General features: G+C 30.0%; 1 protein-coding gene and 1 long non-coding RNA gene across 8 annotated transcripts in view; one reads left to right on the top strand and one right to left on the bottom strand.

Moving 5' to 3' along the window:
* Nucleotides 1-21,312, top strand: part of LOC103570417 (dystrobrevin beta) — a 156,714-nt gene that overhangs the window by 89,069 nt on the left and 46,333 nt on the right. For 6 of the 7 annotated variants that reach the window (XR_008404454.1, XM_053742585.1, XM_053742581.1 and 3 more), the window contains 3 exons: nt 13,846-13,884; nt 14,426-14,547; nt 15,791-15,956. Coding sequence is in view for 6 of the 7 variants with exons in the window: in XM_053742585.1 (XP_053598560.1) it covers nt 13,846-13,884; nt 14,426-14,547; nt 15,791-15,956 (327 nt within the window). In the remaining variant the exon portion in view is untranslated. The remainder of the gene's footprint in view (nt 1-13,845; nt 13,885-14,425; nt 14,548-15,790; nt 15,957-21,312) is intronic. The other variant, XM_053742600.1, reaches the window with a different exon arrangement.
* Nucleotides 13,336-18,816, bottom strand: LOC128668831 (uncharacterized). The gene is made up of 3 exons (XR_008404458.1): nt 18,536-18,816; nt 13,960-14,055; nt 13,336-13,882 (listed from the first exon to the last, which is right to left on the bottom strand). It is a non-coding gene; the product is annotated as an uncharacterized LOC128668831 (long non-coding RNA).

Genomic DNA, 21,312 nt, shown 5'->3' on the forward strand with positions numbered 1-21,312 from the left:
ACCATGTACCTAGTATGATGCAAAATCATAACAAACATTTTCATAAAATTTAAAAAAAAAATTGTATAACAAAATTTCAATGTACTTGGTGTGCGTTACTACATGTACTCAAGCAAAATTAATTTCTAATAAAATCAAATATGTTTTTTTTTACTCTTTCTTAAGCACACCAAGTACATTGAAATATCGTTATACAATTTTTTTTTTAATTTTATGAAAATGTTTGCTATGATTTTGCATTATACTAGGTACTTGGTATTTTTTCGATTTGATTTTTTTTTTTTTTGTAAAAAATAATTTTATTTTTACTTTTAAAAAATTTTAAACGTGTACTTGGCGCGACTTTATACAGAGAATCTGTTTTTGGTAGGATTTTTTAATGTCAATGTTATTAAATTTTTATTTCGTCAACTATCAATCAAACTTTAATCCCCAATACTTAAAAAATGTTCAAAGGTTGTGGTAGCAGTTTAAAAGTATAAATCGATATCGATTTGTATACGAATATTTATAAGTTAATAGATAAATAGATTTGATTATGTGTATCTAATGAATTCTATTGTAATTTATGTACGAAACCAAATTCATCATTAGGTGCATTGTTTACGTAGAATGTATCAATTTGATTATTTGATTTAAGTAATGCCATAAACTTCTCTTAATTATAATTGTATAAAAAACTAGAGGATCAGACTACGATCCATTTTTCTTAGAGACTCTACTATACCCCCTTCTTTTTCTTACAGCCTAGGCCGTGAAATTTTACCCCCTCCTTTTTTTACGAATTTTTCGTGTACACCCAAACAAAATTGAAAGAGATCATAAAAAAAAATCGGTCTATCGGTTGACCCTGCGGGCCAGCCCCAAAACTTCCCGCTCAAAGAGCTCGAAAACATTGTTGCGAATACATTTTTGGGCTCTTTGAGCTCGAAAATACTTTTGTATACCATTATTTTCGAAAAAAATCGTTTTTAGCATTTCTTTCTCCCATGATATCTCTCGAACGCATCAACCGATTGAGATGGCTAAGGCGGCAATTGACGCGTTTTATTGAGTTCTAGAGCTGATTAGATTTTGAAGTTGATCGTACAATTCGTTTCTAAGAAATCAATTTTTGTTCTGTTAGTTCTACGGAGAAAATACTCAGGGGCTTTATTGTAGAGAATTTAATTTTCTAATAGACTATGTCCTTCGATTTTCGAAAAAAAAAAAATTTTAATACTTTTATTTACAAAAAACAAAAAATAATTTCCAAATATAATTTAAATGAGAAAATGAATATTCGCTGAGCTTTTAGCAGGATTGAGCTTTCGAGCTGCTCTTTTGGGAGAATTTTTTTAACATCTACGACTAACTTTTAAGACTATAAGACTTGGAAAAAAAAATATTAATTTTGAAACACCTTAACTCACCATATATTTTTATATATTTTTAACAATATATAGCTTTTCCATGCGGGTATATATGGAGCAGCAACATATTGTCATATGTGATTTATTTTTGCCGTGATTGCAGGATAGTATATGTTTAGCAAGAAATAACACGACGTACGAAAAATATTTATTAATCTGTCATCGAATTTTGATTAAGGCTAAGCAACCCCGACTTTTACCCCAACATTTGTGATGTGTGAATGCCCTGCTTAAAAAATCCGATAGATTCTCATAAAAAAATTTTTATGAGAATGAATCGGTAAAGTGTCCCATCAAAAAATGATAGTTTATATTAGAACCTATGAAAATATTCAAACCCGAACATAATCCGATAGAAACTTACCAAATCCTTCAACTTATGTCTCATTCATTCTTATATAAAATTTGTTGTACATGTTCACATTTTTATCGGAATGATTAGGAATGCGTCGTACTTATACATTTCGTAAAAGAATCAATTGGAAATATAGACGTCTTGTTTCTTCTTGTTGTAAAAAAATGAATGGGAAAATAGTTTCATTTTTTCACGTGAATTCGTAAGCGACATTCTTATGGGAATCTGTGAGATAATAATTTGCAATGCGTCAATTTCTTATAAGATTCTATGGGTACAAGTTTATACCACTCTTACCGCTGTATAAGAATGAATGAGAAAATAGTTTTATTATTTTTACGTTAATTCGTAGGCGACATACTTATGGGGTTCTATGAGATAATAATAAAAAAATGAGAGAAATATCGTATATTTCTGTTTCCTAAGATAATTAAAAATTATTTGGAGTAATTTAAATTTTTAAATTATTTTCAGTTGAATTGAATAAGAAAACGAAATCATTTATTTCTTTGTTTAAAAAAGTAATTTAATTACTAGTTGACAATTCATTTTAACCCACTGAGAGTTATACAGTAGACTCTAGTTATAAGTTACATCGGACGCTCTACTCACTCTCACGTTAATTTCATTTTTTCCTGTAAGTAAGAGTATAGACAGAAATATAACTTATAACCAGAGTCTACTGTATATTATTTTTCAACTTCGATAGAGAAGAAATCTTTAATTATTTTCCAACATGTGATGGGACTCGAACTGACGACCCTTCGATTGAAGCTCTGAAGACAGTTCAAAGTCGAGTGCTTTAGCCCGCTCGGCCACCACATGCATTTGGAAATCGAAATTTATTCTTTTACTTAAAGCTATCCAGTACTTTATATGGCCAAGACTAAGCTTAAAAAAAATTATTTTTATTTATTATTGAAATTTTGATAATATGATGGTCTCTTTATTTTTTTTAATAGTTTTAAATTCATTTAATGCATTTTTTTTAAGAAAGTAACTCAATTGTTTCTTTTCTTTTTTCATAATCTTGAAAAATGTCAGTTTTAAACTTTATTAAATTGATTAAATTACAAGAAAAAACAGATGAAATTCGACTCGAATATTCCTAAAATGTTTTCCGATAAAAAAAAACACATGGTAGTTTTTAGTATTTTTTTAGTATTTAAAAAAAATATAGCGTGAAAATTCATTTGTTTACAACAAATTGTTTGTTTAATAAACAAATGAAAAATTATTAAAAAATTATTGTTTTATAAAACAAGAGAACATGATAAATCATGATTTAAAAAAAAAAATAGTTCATTAATATTAATACTAAACAACAAAAAAAAATCGTTAATTAGCAAATGCGCTTTTTAGCAATAAAAAAATTTTTTTAAGGGACGATTTTTTTCTTAAAAATCATTATTTTCATCAAGCACCTTATTCCCAAAAAAAAATTTTTTTAAATCTTATTAACAATGTATTTGTTTATAATAATTATTTGAACGATGTAAGTAAAAATTTTTTTAAAATTATTGTTAAGTAGCTTTTAGCAATAAAAAAACAAAATAATCAAAAAAATATAATTCCTCGATTGTTTTATTTACATTTTTAATTTTTCAATTCCTCAGATAGTAAATAAAAAAGTGAAAAATCGAAATTTTTTAATTTTTCCAACGGCGATTTTTTCTAAACCCTTTCAAGAACAGCTCTACGAAGTGAAAAAAATCCTGGATTCTTAGTTTAGAAATAATCAGGGTTTTTAAATAAACTTTGAACGAGTAAAAATGAACTAAATAACAAAAGCATAGTTAATTGAAAAATTGAGGTAAAATTTTTTTTTTGGTGGATTATTATTAATCCATGTGTTTAGAAAGAACCAAATTTTTTTTATTTCTTAATATTTATATTTAATAGGTTAAAATAATTTTTTTCGATTATGCTATTGATTCTATTAACGCGCGTGCATGCGCTGCTACCCGTTTTTAGTCCCATTTTCACCGCTAAATTAAAATTATAAATATTGTTGGGTACAGTTCGGGGAGACAGGACTTTTTTTGGAAATTTCCTGCTCTTTGAGGATCTTTTTACAGATTTTGGATATCGTAAATAGTTGTTGAACTATTTGTAAAAAACCAAACCATTTTTTTTTTTTTTTTTACTAAATTGTTAATGACTTACAATTTTTGCCAGGCCCAAATTTCCACTTTAATTTTTTTTATAGATGCTATTTCGAATCAAATCAGACCTCAATCATAATTTTCGGTGGTCTTGGACAGATTTTCGTCAAAAAGGCACTTGTTGACTAGACTAATATGTTTATATGCGTAAATACCGTAACTTACATGAGACAACAAGTCATTGAACATACAAACGGGAATATGATGAATTTTATTATATTCTCATAAAATTCAATTATTAATGACAGGATCATTTTCTCATGCGTTCTTATTAAAACAGAAATTTTGTAAATTTTATTATTTTCATTTAGAATCCAATTGTGACTGATAAAAATATTTTCGGATACGTTCTCATCCAAACGGGAAGTTTATACATTTTATTATATTCTCATAGGATCTAATTATTAGTGACAGGATCATTTCCTCATACATTCTCATTAAAATAAAAATTTTGCTAATTTATTAATTTCTCATAGATTCCAGTTGTAAGTGACAAGATCATTTCCTTATACATTCTCATCCAAATAGAAATTTTGTCAATTTTATTATTTTCTCATAGAATCCCATCATTACTGACGGAATGATTTCCTCATACGTTCTCATTGAAACAAAAATTTTGCTAGTTTTATTATTTTCTCATAGATTCCAGTTGTAAGTGACGAGATCATTTCCTTATACATTCTCATCCAAACAGAAATTTTGTAAATTTTATTATTTTCTTATAGATCCCTATAAATCCCGTGAATATTTTATCCTATCCAACCTTATAAAAACTCATTTTTTATAAACATTTGTATTTTCCGATAGATTTTTATAAAGAATCCCTTATCAGAATCTATGAGAAAATAATTTTTTTAAATACCTCCTATACAATCTCATAAAATTCAGTAAGTTCTATGAAAAGAGGACTCCCGCTTCCCATAGAACTCATTGATTATCATAAAATTCCTATGAGAATTTATAAGAAGCTATTGGATCTTATGAGATTTTTTAAGCAGGGTGCTGCTCATTATTCGTTGGTTGTTCAGACTTTACTGCATTTCATCTACTAAATTTTTTATCAAAAATTTTTATTTGAGAATAGGATCAAAATTTTCAATCAACTATCGTCTAATCAAACAATCAATTATATATGAAAGAAAAAAATTGTAAATTTTACTAAAAAATATGCGAATAATTAGTGTATTTGGATAGTAATCTTGAAACGCTTATGATTTTTATGAAAAATTAATAAACAGTATTGTAATTTTTACTATACTTTTTTCTTCGTGTAGTTATTTAAAATAACGGATAACCCACATCTTTAATACTAAAATAACCATTTTTTTTATTAGAGCATCTCATAAATCATAATTGTCAATTAATTTCATGATATCAACATTTTTAATAACATTATTGTTTGCGAACTTCTACAAATTAATTATGTTGTCCATTTCTAAATATTTAATAATGTTTAGTGGTGAGAAATACAATTTTCCTTATGTTTGATAAACAATAAATTGGAGATAGCAACGAACAATCCTTAATTTCAATACTATAAGTTCTAATTATAGCAGGGTCACTGTTCCTAACTACACATGAATTTTGGTACAACTTCGAGTATTCTGATTTACAGTCCCGGACGCCCCGAACAAACTTGACTTATAGTCCGGAATATCCGTGGCTTATAGACACGGACGCCACGGATAAGCTTGACAGATTGTCATTAATCGACACGGACCGCTTCGCAGATTGTCATTAATCGCATAAATCAGACAATTGTCGAATACAATATAGTGCATTATTATTTTATTTCGTCAACCGAACTTTTGTACTGAGTATGCACTGATGTTGTAACGTAGATCAAGTACAATTATTATCTATTGAGCAATTATTCTAATAAGTACTGAGATTGTGGATACCGATTATTACAGATTGAAGTGATAAATTTTTTTTTGTTATGTTAAATGAGATATGAACCGTATGATCTACCAAGTATTTTGCTTTGTTTACTTTATTTATATCGAGTCTTCAGTTGACACCGGCGAATTTTATTTTCTTGTAAACTGATTATTTTTATGTCTGATCTCGATTTTTAACTTCCCGCTAAGAAAATTGTTAATTTTCAAAAATTCGGGAATTTATTGGTTTTACTCCGACTTTCGAAAATCAAATTTTCATCAGATGTCGACGTTTTGGGGTCCTAGGAAGCTATTCTGACTATTTTCAAAGGGATGCCCAAGTGTGTGTGTGTGTGTGTGTGTGTGTGTGTGTGTGTGTGTGTGTGTATGTGTGTGTGTGTGTGTGTGCGTGTGTGTGTCTGTGTGTGTGTATGGATGTAAACTCTTTATATTTTTTTAATGAATTAATCGATTGAGATAGTTGAGGTGGTGATCAAAAGTGTTTGTCAGCCGTCAACTTTTCTGAAAATTTCAAATCGATCGATCAAATGGACTCTAAGATATAGAAGAAATACAAGAAAAAAAATTTTTTTTCAATTTTTTTTAAAATTTGTCAGAAATGGCTCGATCGATCAATTCCAAATTCTAATCAGCTTTAAAATTCAATAGAACATGTCGATTGCCGCCTCAACCATCTGAATCGGTTAATTCGTTTGAGAGATATCGCTGAACAAAGAAATAGTAAAAACCATCTTTTTCGAAAACAAAGGCATACAGAAGTATTTTCAAGCTCGAAGAGCCTAAAAATGTATTCACAACAATGTTTTCGAACTCTTTGAGCAGGAGGTTTTGGGGCTGGCCCGCAGAGTCAACTGATAAACAGATTTTTTTTTCTGTCAATATACAATAGTTTTGTTAATTTTGAACAATCATTTAATCGTGATCTTAAGTACCTATTCTTTTCCCGATCCACCATCCTGAGCCGAATTACGTGAAATTTCTTTATTAGTGATTATTCAATCACCTGCCGCCCAACTTATAATAATTCGAACAAGGTTGCCGAACCTCGGTATTAAAAAACCCGTTACAATATATATGCATTAGACCGGTTCAAAAAAATCGACTATTTTTTTTTTTTCGAAACCCGCAGTGAAATATCTTCCTAGTCATGAAAAAAGAAGTCTGTGAAAACGGGAGCTCTTAATATCAATTTTGAAAGGTCACTCATCGTAAATTTCTATTTTACGTTTAAATTACATGGAAAAAAAATTTTTTTAACTTTGGAATTTTATAAATCATTTTGTAATTGACATGTCGCGGTGAGAGATACATATTTTTGAAGGAAATTGAACGCTCTAAATGAATTGTCTCTTATGGTTTTTCTCGAAGTCTACTCCTTTAAAAGTTATTCGAGTTTAAAGTTCAACATGTAATCAATTTAACCTATTTTTCTTAATTTTTCTTGAATATTTCATATCTATTATTGAAAAAAAAAAAATTTGTCTTAAAATATTAAATTATGAAGTTTTACGACGTTGAGAAAGTAGATCTTTATTGTTTTACTATGAGGAGTAAATGACTTTTCAATTTAAAAAATCTGAAATTGATTCTCTCTTTGAAGTTTAAAAAAAATTTGAATTGTGTAAACATGATTTTTCGGAAAAACAACCAACTGTGGTTTGTAGGAAATTTATTCCAAATTTTAATAAAGAAACATTAAAATAATCATTAATTTATTTTGTAATGACCTTTCTACTGTAATTTATAAAAAAAAGTTGTTGCAAAAAGAACGTTCAAGAAAATGATATTATTATTTCAATAAATAAAAAAAGATTGTTCCTAAATACGTGTCGCCTTTTCTTAAAAATGTCATTGTTGGGTTATTGATATTTAATTGTTATTAGTAGCATTTCATTGTTCATAATTTTGATAGCTGAAGTGAAAATCGTAAATTTTATAAACTAAAAAAAAATATATTAAACTTAAAGCTATTATCTATACCATTTAAAAATTGTAAAATAATTTTTTTCGAAGATGAGTTTTATTATTATACTACAATTTAAGAAAAAAAGGTTAAATTGATTACATGTTGAACTTTAAACTCGAATAACTTTTAAAAGAGTAGACTTCGAGAAAAAACATAAGAGACAATTTATTTAGAGCGTTCGATTTCCTTCAAAAATATGTATCTCTCTTTTATAAAATTTATTTTATATTTTAATTTGATTTATAAAATTCCAAAGTTAAAAAACTTTTTTTCTATGTAATTTAAACGTAAAATAGAAATTTACGGTAAGTGACCTTTCAAAATTAATATTAAGAGCTCCCGTTTTCACAGACTTCTTTTTTCATGACTAGGAAGATATTTCACTGCGGATTTTGCAAACAAAAAAATAGTCAATTTTTTTGAACCGGTCTAATATGAATCTACATATTGTCGAATCTCACTAATTTCCAGCAGTGTTTATTTAAGTAATACGATTTTATTTTGTTCACATTATTTTTATATTTTAGAATTTCACGTAAAAATATTTAATTTAGTCACGGTGAACTGGAATCAAGAGCTGGAAAAATAAATTACACATGGCCAAATATGGAAGTTGGCTATATATAGCCATTTATGTATATGACCGTATATAGCTTGAAGTTAAAAATAATTTAAGTCGTATATTTCGGATGGCCGCAAGAAGTTACGACTTCATGTCCAATTAATAATAATAATAATAATAATAATAATAATAATAATAATAATAATAATAATAATAATAATAATAGTAATAGTAATACTAATAGTAATAGTAATAGTAATAGTAATAGTAATAGTAATAGTAATAGTAATAGTAATAGTAATAGTAATAGTATTAGTAATAGTAATAGTAATAGTAATAGTAATAGTAATAGTAATAGTAATAATAATGATAATAATGATAATAATGATAATAATGATAATAATGATAATAATGATAATAATGATAATAATAATAATAATAATAATAATAATAATAATAATAATAATAATAATAATAATAATAATAATAATAATAATAATAATGATAATAATAATAATAATAATAATAATAATAATAATAATAATAATAATAATAATAATGATAATGATAATAATAATAATAATGATAATGATAATGATAATGGTAATGATAATGATAATGGTAATGATAATGATAATGATAATGATAATGATAATAATGATAATGATAATAATAATGATAATAATAATAATACAGCTTTTCGATTTTTTCACCATCCATTTGCATCATAATGAATGAAAATATAACCCGAAAAATAGAAATAATAGGTTTTTACATTTTTTTTTTTTATTTTTAAATCAATTTTTATTTTTTTTCCGCTGATTCAAAACTTACCAAATATTATTGTTTAAGACTGTCCAGTATATTTTTTGCTATGCAAATTTATATTTTACTGAAACGATAGTAATTGAGCTATAAAATAGTAAAAAAACTAATTCATACTATTAGTTATGTATTATCAGTTAATGTTCAAAATTCCTGAGCGCCGTTTAAATATTAAAATTTTGGGTTGAAATTTTCAGTATAGACATAATTTTACAAATATTCACTATTGCTGCCACGTATTTAAAAAATTTTCAATTAAAAAACCCGAAGTTTAATCATTTCTGATATTTTCAAAATTCGAGAGCGACCTCTTGAAAATTTTTTTTTGAGCTGATTTTTGAAGAGACCTCTTAGAACATCGTTACCCAACTAATTTTCATTCGTGATTGAAAAAAAAATAGTCGGTTTTTTTGGGCCACCCTAATAACTACATATAAGTTTATCCCTGATTAAAAACTCCGATTGAATCTGATTGAAACTCAATCAGAATTCTATCAGTTTCAATCGGAAACGAATTTTCAATCAGAAATGTTCGGGAGCGTTTGAGGCCTCCGATTGAATTTCAATCAGATTCAATCGGAAAAAAAAATATTTTATAGTCGATTATTTTCCGATTGAATCTGATTAAATCCGATTGAAATATCTCAATCAGTTTCAATCAGATTCAATCGGAAAATAATAATTTTTTTAAAATTATTTTCCGATTGAAACCGATTAAAATTGATTAAAAAAAATTTAATCGGATTCAATCGGAAAATAATAATTTATTTCTAGATTTTATTCCGATTGATCAATTTTTTATTTCTCCGTGTAGAATGTTCTAATTGATTTTAAACTATCTTCCTGATGAGCTAGATATATAGCTAAAGTCCTTAGTAAAAATGAAACGAGGCACTGGCTAGCGTCTCGCTAGCGTCGCTAGAATCAATGCTAACGGTAGATGAGAAACGAGGCAGCCCTCATTTATTCTTAATAGGGGTGTGCGTATTATCTATGAGATACAAGTAGTTTAACATTAGACAGTATAAAAATTGTAAGCTTAATATAGTATAAATCCTTTTTACTGCAGAATGTTCTACTGATTGTATCTTATAAACAGTGCACTTTAGCAATATCACCCTGTTTAGAAAATCTCATAGATTCTCATACATTCCCATAGAGATTTTATGAGAATGAATGAGTTCTATGAGAAGTGCTTTATGGTTAAGTATAGGGCCTCATACATACAGCTATAAGAATCTCGGATTTTTTTAGCAGGGAAGTATAATAAACAATTACGTAGAGGACGAAATTTTCTAAAAGATGGGTGCTATGCATCTTTTTCGTACGATGAGCCGTTTTTTTTTTCACTATTAACAAAATTATATGAAACAAGTGAAAAATAGACTTTATTAGAAAATAATAATTCATTGACCGAATATTTTCTGATTAAATTCGACAGATAATTTTCAATCAGTTTCAATCGGAAAATAGCAATTAAAATAATATTGATAATTATTGAAATTTGGGCAGATATGAATTTCATTTATCATTGATTCAGCAATTTTTAAAATATCCAAGTATAGAATCTTATCTGTCTTTCCAATTTAATCAATTTTATAAAAAGTTAAAACAAGCATTTTTCGGGATTATACAAAACCTTTTTTTTAAAAAACTGTATTGATTGAGTTTAAAACTATCACGAAAATAAAAGGAAACATCAATAAAAAATTATATATATATTAAATTGGTTAAAAAAAAAATTTTTTTTTTTTTGGTATTCAAAAATTGGAAGTACCCAGTTTTTCAATCGGTTGAATTTCATATAATTTTGTGAAATTATTCAATGTTTCCGAAAATTTTATATAAGTTTTTTTAAATTTCACATCACAACAGAAAATCAAAAAATTTGAAGAAACTTAATAAAATTTTATATAATTATCATCGAGGCCGACAAAAATAAAATTTCATATAAGTTCATGGAGTTTTTTTAAATTGTGTAAAAATCCATCACGAAAACTTATGAACTCGGTCTTTACCGGCATTTTACTCTAAATACACATCAATTAAGCACATGACTTGAACTCTCATGATGTGGACCAATGATCAACGTTCAGGGCTACCAGCCAAAAGGAGCCGTGTCCGAACCTAGCAGATGTTCCAGGATTTTTTCATCATTTACTGCTATCATTTCTTGTTTCTGAATTTGTAGTGCGTTCGCGCGGTAATAACCAAATCAAAAATTTGGTATTTTATTTTATTTTTTTTTTTTTTCAAAAATATTTTTTAATTATATATAACTTGATTATATATAATCATATATGAAAAATGGCCAAATATAATTATATATAGTCATATATTATTATATACAGTTATATATAATTATATATGATTATATTTGGCCATTTTTTATATATGATTATATATAATCGAGTTATATATAATTATATATAATTTTATATGATTATATATAATCGAGTTATATATAATTATATATAATTTTATATGATTATATATAAAAATTTTTCTCGGGTTACAAGCCAATCAACGAATTACTATGCACGATAGATATTTTTGTAGAATATTGAATGCTCTACAACAAAAGTCTCATCATTTTTTGATAAATCTAATTGTTTAAAAGTTATTTGAGCTTAAAGTCAAATTTATAGAAAATTTTGAGATCTTCTTACTTTTCCGGCGAAACTATCAGTTTTATCAGAAAATCTCATAGAAATTTTTTTGTGGGTAGTTTCATTTCTCAAAAATTATTATAAATAAAGTTTTTCAAAATTTCGCTTTTTTTTTGTTAGTTATTTTCATTTCAATGTCAAGCTCTTAAAAAAATAGTTTTCTGATTGATTTTTTATAAATTCTAAAATATATTTTTTGTATTTTAACTTATATTTTTTAAATAAATTTTTTTCATGGGGGTGTTTAACGCAAACATTTTCGTATGCTCCAATTAATAGAAAAAAAAGTTGCTTGAACCAAGAGAAAAATTTCTTAGGAGAAAAGATATATGTAGAGGAGAAGAAATTCACCAGTCCTAGACAATAGCAGTGGGAGTAGTTCGGTGCTCGCCACTAGATAGCGCCTACAACTTGTGAAGTGTCCCTGGTAAGAAACGTAGTTCAGACGTATTATATTCTAGACTTGGAAGCAATTCTGACACGAGCACTCCTCTGTTCTTTGACAGAATGACAAGTGCCATTTTTGGTGGTAATATAGTATATCCTATATTACTTCATGACATGAAATCTAATTGTTAATATAGATTCAACGTAGATTTTAATATATTTGATTTTTTAATTTTATACCATTTAATGATATATAAAATTATTTTTTCCCGGCAATCGGTAATTTTTAATCAATTCACAATCGAAACCTTCCGAAAACATCTGATTAAATCCGATTGAAACTGATTGAAAGTCAATCAGAAATTTCCGATTGACTTTTAATCAGTTTCAATCAGATTCAATCGGAAACTTCCGAATGATTCCGATTAAAACTGATTAAAAGTCAGTCGGAAATTTCTGATTAACTTTCAATCGGAATCATTCGGAAGTTTCCGATTGAATCCGATTGAAACTGATTAAAAGTCAATCGGAAATTTCTGATTAAATCTGATAGGACGTTTTCAATCAGTTTCTATCGGAGTTTTTTAACAGGGATATCAGCCATGCCTGATCAGATTCAATCATATATAAACTTATGCACGACTATACATGAATTTATATTATAGCCATGCCTGATCAGATCTAATTACATATAGGCATATATCTAATCACATATAGGTTTGTATCAGTCATGCCTGATCAGATCTAATTACATATAGGCATATATCTAATCACATATAGGTTTGTATCAGTCATGTTTGATCAGATCAAGTCATGTATTAACTTATATATAAGCCTATATATGATTAAACATAGGCAGATATAATTCAAGTCTGATCAGATCTAATTATATATAGACCTTATATAGCTTTATACATAGTTCGAGACATAATGTATTGGTCAGACATGATCAGATCAAATTATATAGAACGTCATGCATAATTATATATAGAGGTAGATATGATTGTATATAATAATACATAAATTCATGTATAATTATATATAATCATACATAATTATATATAATTAGGCAAAATCATTTTTTCCCGGGTGATTTGATAAATATATGTTAGTTAATGATATTCTTATTATTTATTATATACTTTTAAATTATTATAATTATCTACTTAAGGCACTCTGATTGTTGGGAATTAGGATACCTTATTTTAGGAATAGACTATAGGTCGGTAATTAAATCTAGTGAGCTTAGAACAGGTCTTGCTTGATAGCCAGGATATATCACTCTACTAAGAAAAAATTTTCAATATCACTTTTCTAGTATCGTAGTTAATATTTATTTCAAATTTCAATATTGTAGGCCTTTTGGTCTAAGTACAAAAATTTCCAACTTTGACGCTCCCGAAAACTCTCAAAAAATTCAATTCGTTAAAAAAAAATTTAAACTATGACTTTTTCGTCTTGTCACTGATAATTTCGAATTCATAGATACTTTGTTAAAAATTCGGGCAAAGTTACAATTTTGACGCCCTTAATAATTTAATAACGGAATTACTTATATTTATTTTCATGAAGAAATTCAAATATATTATCGTTTTTGTTAAAGCCGCGAACTTCATCTAAGGTGTCTACCTCTGAAGAATCTGTGAGTTAATAATTCAAATAATAAAATATTATTCTTACTTTTTATTCATAAGTGGCATATCATTTTCCAAGTTACCTGCATTTAAACTCGTAGTTTCAATGTATGCTTGATCACAACCAGCCAATATCAGATAAGTGTAAATGAGCAAGTTGAAACTAATCAGCGTCGATCCTAAAAAAAAAAAAAAAGCTAATTCCTGCTAGTTATTCACAATGTGTTATCCTTGTCTACTGGGTTGAGTGTTGAATTCATGTTAAGCACGTACGGCTGATCTCTAATTATCTCATTTGTATTAGTTCTAGACATTTTTGCTTGAATTTTTTATACAGGTTACTATAAAAAATATAATGTGTGGCAAGGGATAATAAACGATTCAGTCTTAACACAGTTGTAGTCTTTGCATTCAGCTTAGGCAATTAACAGTACCTTCATCTGAAATCATTGTGTTACATCCCTAGCCACACAACAAGATGTCACTTGAGTATACCAAATTTTTGATTTATTTCAATTTCATAAGAATAATAACAATTTTATGCTGTAGCAAGGCAAATCTTCTTCAGACATCAATTTAAGTTCTGTAGATGCTGCTCATGCTCAACGTGAACTTATAAACCAACTGGAAACGAAGAATAAGGAAATCATGCGTGAAATAGCTAGATTAAGGTATGATCATATAAAAATTGCTGCTACTGCTATTCTGCTACTGCTGTTCATGCAATTGTAGAAAAAATTTAATCCTTCTCGGCCAACCCCCAAAAGTCGCATGACAAAAAAAATCCTATGATTTATCTCAAATCCAGTATTGATGTAAGGACTTGATCGGATTAGTTTTGATTCACACTTGCAATTGATAACGAGCTTGAACCCGAGGCCACGTATTCCAGTTTCTGCAAATTTAACACCCCGCTTGCGATCCCAACAATTAAAAATATCCAACAAAGTTGTAAATATAGTGAAAAATTTAATTCTTCTGTAACAACGTAAAAGATTAACAATCGCATTTTTGCTAATCACATTTGGAAGTTTCTTTGCACAATACATTTGAAATTTTCATCACGTTTATTTGATTCCCTATTAGAATATTTATTTCCGCGAAAAGATCTTTTACGTGGTCTACTAGTGTGAATAGAAGTACCATCATCATTTTTCGGATACGTGAACATCCTGTTTCTAAACCTGAAACACACTTCACAAAGGTCGACTTAAACTAATGTTAAAAGCAACACTACGAGTTGAGAAGACGCCGTTGTATACAAATATAATATAATAATAAGCTTTCTTCGAAAGTTGATTCTTAGGCTCCCAAATACATTTTAGATGGGACACAAATTACAATCTAAGTGATCGCTTCTTTTCACATGCCACGCGCTACGGCACTTAACGAGGAACGCTCACTTAATTGTTTATAAAATCAAGAAGAACTAAAATTTTTATTTGAAACTCTGGGAACATCTAACCCTATTTGCACCTTAGTATATCCCCAACAACCCTGCAAAATTTCAAATTAATATATCGAACCGTTCTTCCGAGGTGATTGATCAAAGTTTTACAAAACAATGAAAGGAACAAGTTTTACTCCTTTAATTGTGTAATGATCATCAAACTGGAAATTTTTTTTGCTATTTTTCTTATAACTTTGCATGAGTTATAGCGTATTCTCAATAAATACTCACTTCAAAAGATGGAAATATTTATTGTGAATTATTCACAAATAATTAAGGATTTCAGTTTACCATGATTGCGTTTAATTGGAGAAATTTAACTTCACGAAAGATCACTCGTGGTGGAGCGGTTGACAGAGCTATTAATTTTAGAATTTTTACCCAACACACTTTGGTTTTAGAGAATAAAAATAAACTTGGTTCCAATTCTTTAATTAACGTTAATTCAATATCTGTTCATTCAGAAAACAACAAGAAATGGAGTCAACTGAAATGAATGATCCTGCACTTATGACTGAACTTCGTGCATTGAGATTAAGAAAAGAAGAATTAGAATCGCACTTAACAAGCTTGCAGGATTCACGAAAACAATTAATGATGCAGTTGGAAGGGCTAATGAAAATGTTGAAGGTAAATGTTCAATGAAGTAGAAATATACTAACTATTTAAAATATTTCACCTTTATTGAAAGCAATTTTTACTAAAAGATTATTTAAAACAAAAAAAAAAAATTTCAGCCTTGAAATTTTCCAAATTTCGAGACAAAAATTTTCGAAATTTTTCTTATTTTGTCAAAGAGTCCACGGGCCAAAGAAAATGTTTTCCAGTTAAACCAATACATAGGTCATTGAGCAAATTTATTCAGCTTCAATTCGCTTTTTTGTTAGCCTTGTATGACCATTTTTCGATAAGATATTAACATCCCTTTAATCAATCAATAACCCTGGAAATTTTCAAATTAATTTATCCAACCGTTTTTCCAAGGTGATTGATCAAATTTTTGGAAAGGGATTAATTGAAGTTTTCAAAGCCGCCCTCCAATTTACTGTGCAATCATTGGTAACTGAGATATCGATGATCGAAGCCAAAAGGATCCTTTTTTGTTTGAAAGCTGATATCTTAGCGACAAATTATCATACAAGGCTCACAAAAAAAGTGAATTGAAGCTGAATAAATTTGCTAACTGACCTATGCGTTGGTTTAACTAAAAAAAATTTTCTTTGGCCCATGGATCCTTAGAAAAAAAGGAAAGAAATATTTGAAAAAATTTTCCCTTGAGCTATTTTTTATGATTGCGCGAGAACCGTAGCTCTAAAAAAATTTTGATCAAACGATCTCAAAACTAGAGACTTTAGGCTTTAAAATGCTTTACTTTTAATCTCAATGCAATTATTATTTACGAAGATACAGCCTTCCAAAAATTACTCAAATATTCATAAAATTTTTCTGTTCTTTTAATTTTGAGCTAGATCATGAGTGACCTCAGCATTATATTTAAATTATTTATAACGTACAATTTGAACTCATGAAACATAGTTAGAGATTTTGACGCTGTGAGCTTTCTCTAACTTTCACACTCCCTAACTTTGAATCTCCCTACTCCCCATTTCTTATAAAAAAGTGAAAGAAATATTCGTCTACTGTAATTTCTTCTGTAATTTCGATTCAAGAAATTTCAAGTCCTGACTCATGGTTATCTCAACTAGAGCTGCTTTAGCAGTAGTGACTGTTTTTCGTTGTGCTAGGATTGAGTACCCAATCCTTAGTTTTGTTAAGATACACTAAAGTTTTTTATTGCTGACAAAAGCTGCTTCTCCCGAATAAATTATCAAGTAAACTGAATTTCAAAATTCAATGTCCAACATAAACTGTTTATTTCGATCCGAGTTTACTGATCTCGCATTTATGAGTAATTGTTAACCCTAGTGACAATTGATCAATCCTGGAGCAAATCTTAAGCAAGTCAAGGAGAATACAGCAAAATATTATATCTATATATCCTGTGATTTCAAGATCTTGACTAAGATAGCTACTAGAGAATAGATGTTGGCTTGTGGGAGTGATCTTCTCCTTGCATTAATGCTCTTTTAGCTGCTCGGTAATTTTTTTTTTGTTACTAGCGAAGTCTGAATGTGTTGCGATTTAAGCTAGAATTATATCGATGCCTATTTAAACTGTATCTTGGAATGAACGCTAGATGTTTTTTACTTTGGTGTTATAATAATTGTTCGGATAATTCAGATTATTGTGATTCAATTTTGAAAAGAAAATAGAGTTTTTCTCATTCTTCATTATGATAATACAAAATTTTCGAAAAATAGGAAATAATAATGCTTCCTGTCTAATTTTTGGGATTTGAGTTTTCAACAGATATCAAAGTTTCAAAGTCCAAGAAATCGTTGCTGACCATTCTCTGATTGGCGATTACCCATCCATTCATCCATGCATGTAAGTGAATGAGTGTGTGTGTGTGCTTAAGTAAATTTTTTTTGTTGCTCTTAAGTTATTTCAAGAATTAAAGTAAGGATTTTTCCAAGTGTTTTTTACATAATTCGCAAATTTCTGAATCAGTTTGTCACAAATTTAAATCTCACTTAAGTCTCACATACCCTTTCGATTGCCGCAGAGCATGAAGTGGTAGCTTCTTTTACTAAATATAGTACAACAAAAAATGACTTATTTCATTGAAATATTTTTATTTCTCTAAGAAAAAAATAACTGGTCTTTAAACTTTACGAACTCAAAAGTCAACAAGCGATAATGTTCCCAATATTTTTAGGATCAAAAACAGCCGTAAGTTTTGGAGCTGGCTCGCATGTTTGACCGTTTTCCAGATTTGTTTCTCCCACGATATTTTTGAATAAATAAACCGATTTAAACGATTCTCACAACAGTCAGTGCAGTTTACTGCTCTTTAGAGCTTCTTAGAATGTGGAATAAATCAATTTATTTAGTTTTTTTTTTTTTTTTTTTTTTTTTTTTTTGAAGATATTAAAAAAAAACGTGTTTTACCAGTTGTTTTCCTGGCGATATTTTTTTGACGAGTCGATTGATTGAAATAATACTTGCAACAATCAGCTCGTTTTATTAAGTTCTAGAACAGTATAGAATTTAAAATTTCTAAATTCAATCTTTTCGAAGAATCCGAAAATATTTGCGACCTAAGGGACGAAACATTTGAATACTTGTTGTTAAAATGTAATTCTTACCAGTATCTAATACATTTAGCATTCCTTTTTTTTGCTCCATTTATTGAGAGTTGACAAGATGCTCAAAATATCTATGTGCCGATTTTATCGTTTTATGCACTTTACATTACACTACAACTCATATTACTCCTGATGGATCCGAGTTACGGCAATTTACTGCATTTTGCCCAGTATTGGCATTTCTAGCAGAGAGCATTATCGGCTCAGGGCCGCAAAATTATCGTTTGTGTTAAAAAATTATCGTACTTTGAAATAATATTTTTTTAGCATTTAAAGTTATGTTAATTAAACACAATCAATAGAACAAAATGTTTATCTATTTCTGTTCAGTCACGAGCTTGATTAATTTGAATCAAGCTTCGTGCATTTCCGCTCGGTTCGGGAGTTGCCGAACTCGCTACTGACTGAAGGTCAGAATAGTGCCGGTTCACTCGCTATTTGGGCCCGGCACATACAATTTCTAACTCAGGATCGTGTCAAGACGTCCTGAGAACCCGCTACAAGCTGACCAATCACAAAATTCGTTTTATATTGGTCATCCTATGAGAGAGCTTGCTATCAACTGCTACCGGTTGGCGCGCTTTTAAGCCAATGGGAAAATTCGTTATATGCAGCAAGGCTGCCACGTCGACACCAAGCTTCTCGACAACTCATCGACGCTACCAATTATTATTCTATAACGTGTCTTTGCTACTTGCAACCTCGTGCTTGAACCGCTTCAGTAAATAATTTATGTAAAATTATAACTAAATCGCTACGCTCAATTATTCTCAATATTTAGACAGTACATCAAGGCTGCTATTTATTGAGAATAAATAAATTGTTCTTGTGACAATAATTAATTGTTAATTAATTATTATTGACTTAACCGCTATTGACCACGTGTCAATTTTATACGTGATTTATATCTTTGAGTTTGCATTCGCTATCGCGTATAATTTATCTAGTCGCATTCGCTATTAATCATTATTCTCATAATTTTTAAGTGTAAATAAGTGTAAATAAATCTATAATTTATTTAGTGACAAAATCTGTGTCATTTTTAATTGTTTAACCAACCTCGCCTAAACCAGATCCATTTAGTTTATTCGCACATTTTACATTTTGGTCCTTCGAGCCGCATCTGGCGAAATTTAAACAATTAAAAATCTAAAAAAAAAATTGTGAGAAAAAAGTGTAGTGTCAGTTTTGAGTCGTGAAAATCGCTAAGCGCCGTGGGCATTGCTGAGCACTGCTAGAGTGCTGCACAGGGTGATCTATTTTACACACCGGTGTAAAAAGACTTTTTAGAGAAAAAAGATCGAAAACTTAGCGTCGGTTTCACGTATCGCGTCCATTTTGTGCCACGTATCTACAAGATGGCCGCCGAAGCTCAAATCGCTCTTCAAATGCAACGCATCGACATGATGCTTAATATGTCCAACCGCTTGACTGACGCTGTACTCGCTACCCAAGGTGCTGCCATTGACGCTGAACTCGCTATCCTGACGGAATTGTGGAACCGCTTCAATACAACTCACGAGAGGCTGTATGAAGATGTACCAGATATCATTGCCAACGAATATCATACAGGTAACGCTTATGAAACCGCTAACGTTGCTTATACCTCTCTTAGAGTGAGACTCAGCGCTGCCAGACCCGCTCCAGAACCTGCTCATGACGCCCAGCCCGCTAATCATGATCAGACCGCTTACTTTGGTGGAGTGCATAAATCTAACTTGCTTCAAATCAAACTGCCAACCTTTTAGGGTTCGTATGACGAGTGGGACTCGTTCAAGGACTTGTTCACGTCTCTCGTCATTAATGAAGATTCGCTAACTGGGTCTCAGAAGATGCATTACCTGAAGACGCAGGTAAAAAGTGAGGCCGCTGCACTACGCGCTAATCTCCAGATCACAGATGACGCTTTCCAACCCGCTTGGGAATTGTTGAATACTCGCTACACAAATCCACGCAGATTACTCGATATGCATATTGATGATTTGCTGGATCGCCAACCGCTAACGTCACACTCTGCTGCCGATTTGGATGCGCTGGTTCTCGCTAACAAGAAATCGCTGGACGCTATCGCTGCACTGGGTATTCCAATTAGTGCGTTGGACCCCTTTTTAATTCGCTTGACTGTTCGCTGCTTGCCTTCAGATTTGAGAGTGGAATGGATGGCTTCGCTTGGGTTATCCAATGAGTTTCCCACTTACCAACAGCTGCACGACATGCTCAAGGCCAAGGTTCGTGCGTGGGAAAACTCAGAGATTTGCGCGAAAATAACCTCTACGCAGTCTAAGAGTGCTAGTGAGAGACCACTATCACCAAAGTCTTACGCTGAGTCAGCCGCTACAAACAAGCCAGTTAAGTTTGTGAGCAGTAAATCCGCTACTCCCGCCAGATCAACGCCATCTACATCTACTGGCTCCGCTAGTTACGTCGCTTTCACTCCCAAAGACCGTACGAGTGAACCGGGCATGTGCCCAATCTGCAAGGAGAAGCATTTCGTTCTCTTTTGCCCCAGCTACCAGAAGGCGTCGCCACTGAACCGAAGAACGATTGTTCAGCATTACCGCTTATGCTTCAACTGTTTGGGACGCCACCGCTACGCTGATTGCAGAACTAAGCAGAAGTGCCGCCATTGTGATCAGCCACATCACACGTCGACGCACCTTGACGATGGTGCTGCCGCTAAACCAGCACAGGACGCTCCTGTAGCTGACCCAGGTAACAAATAGTTCCAATTTTGGTAACTTTTGTTTTGAATTCGCTAACTTAGTCTGCTTTCAGCT

Source organism: Microplitis demolitor, chromosome 1, assembly GCF_026212275.2.
Source record: "Microplitis demolitor isolate Queensland-Clemson2020A chromosome 1, iyMicDemo2.1a, whole genome shotgun sequence".
NCBI lineage: Eukaryota > Metazoa > Arthropoda > Insecta > Hymenoptera > Braconidae > Microplitis > Microplitis demolitor.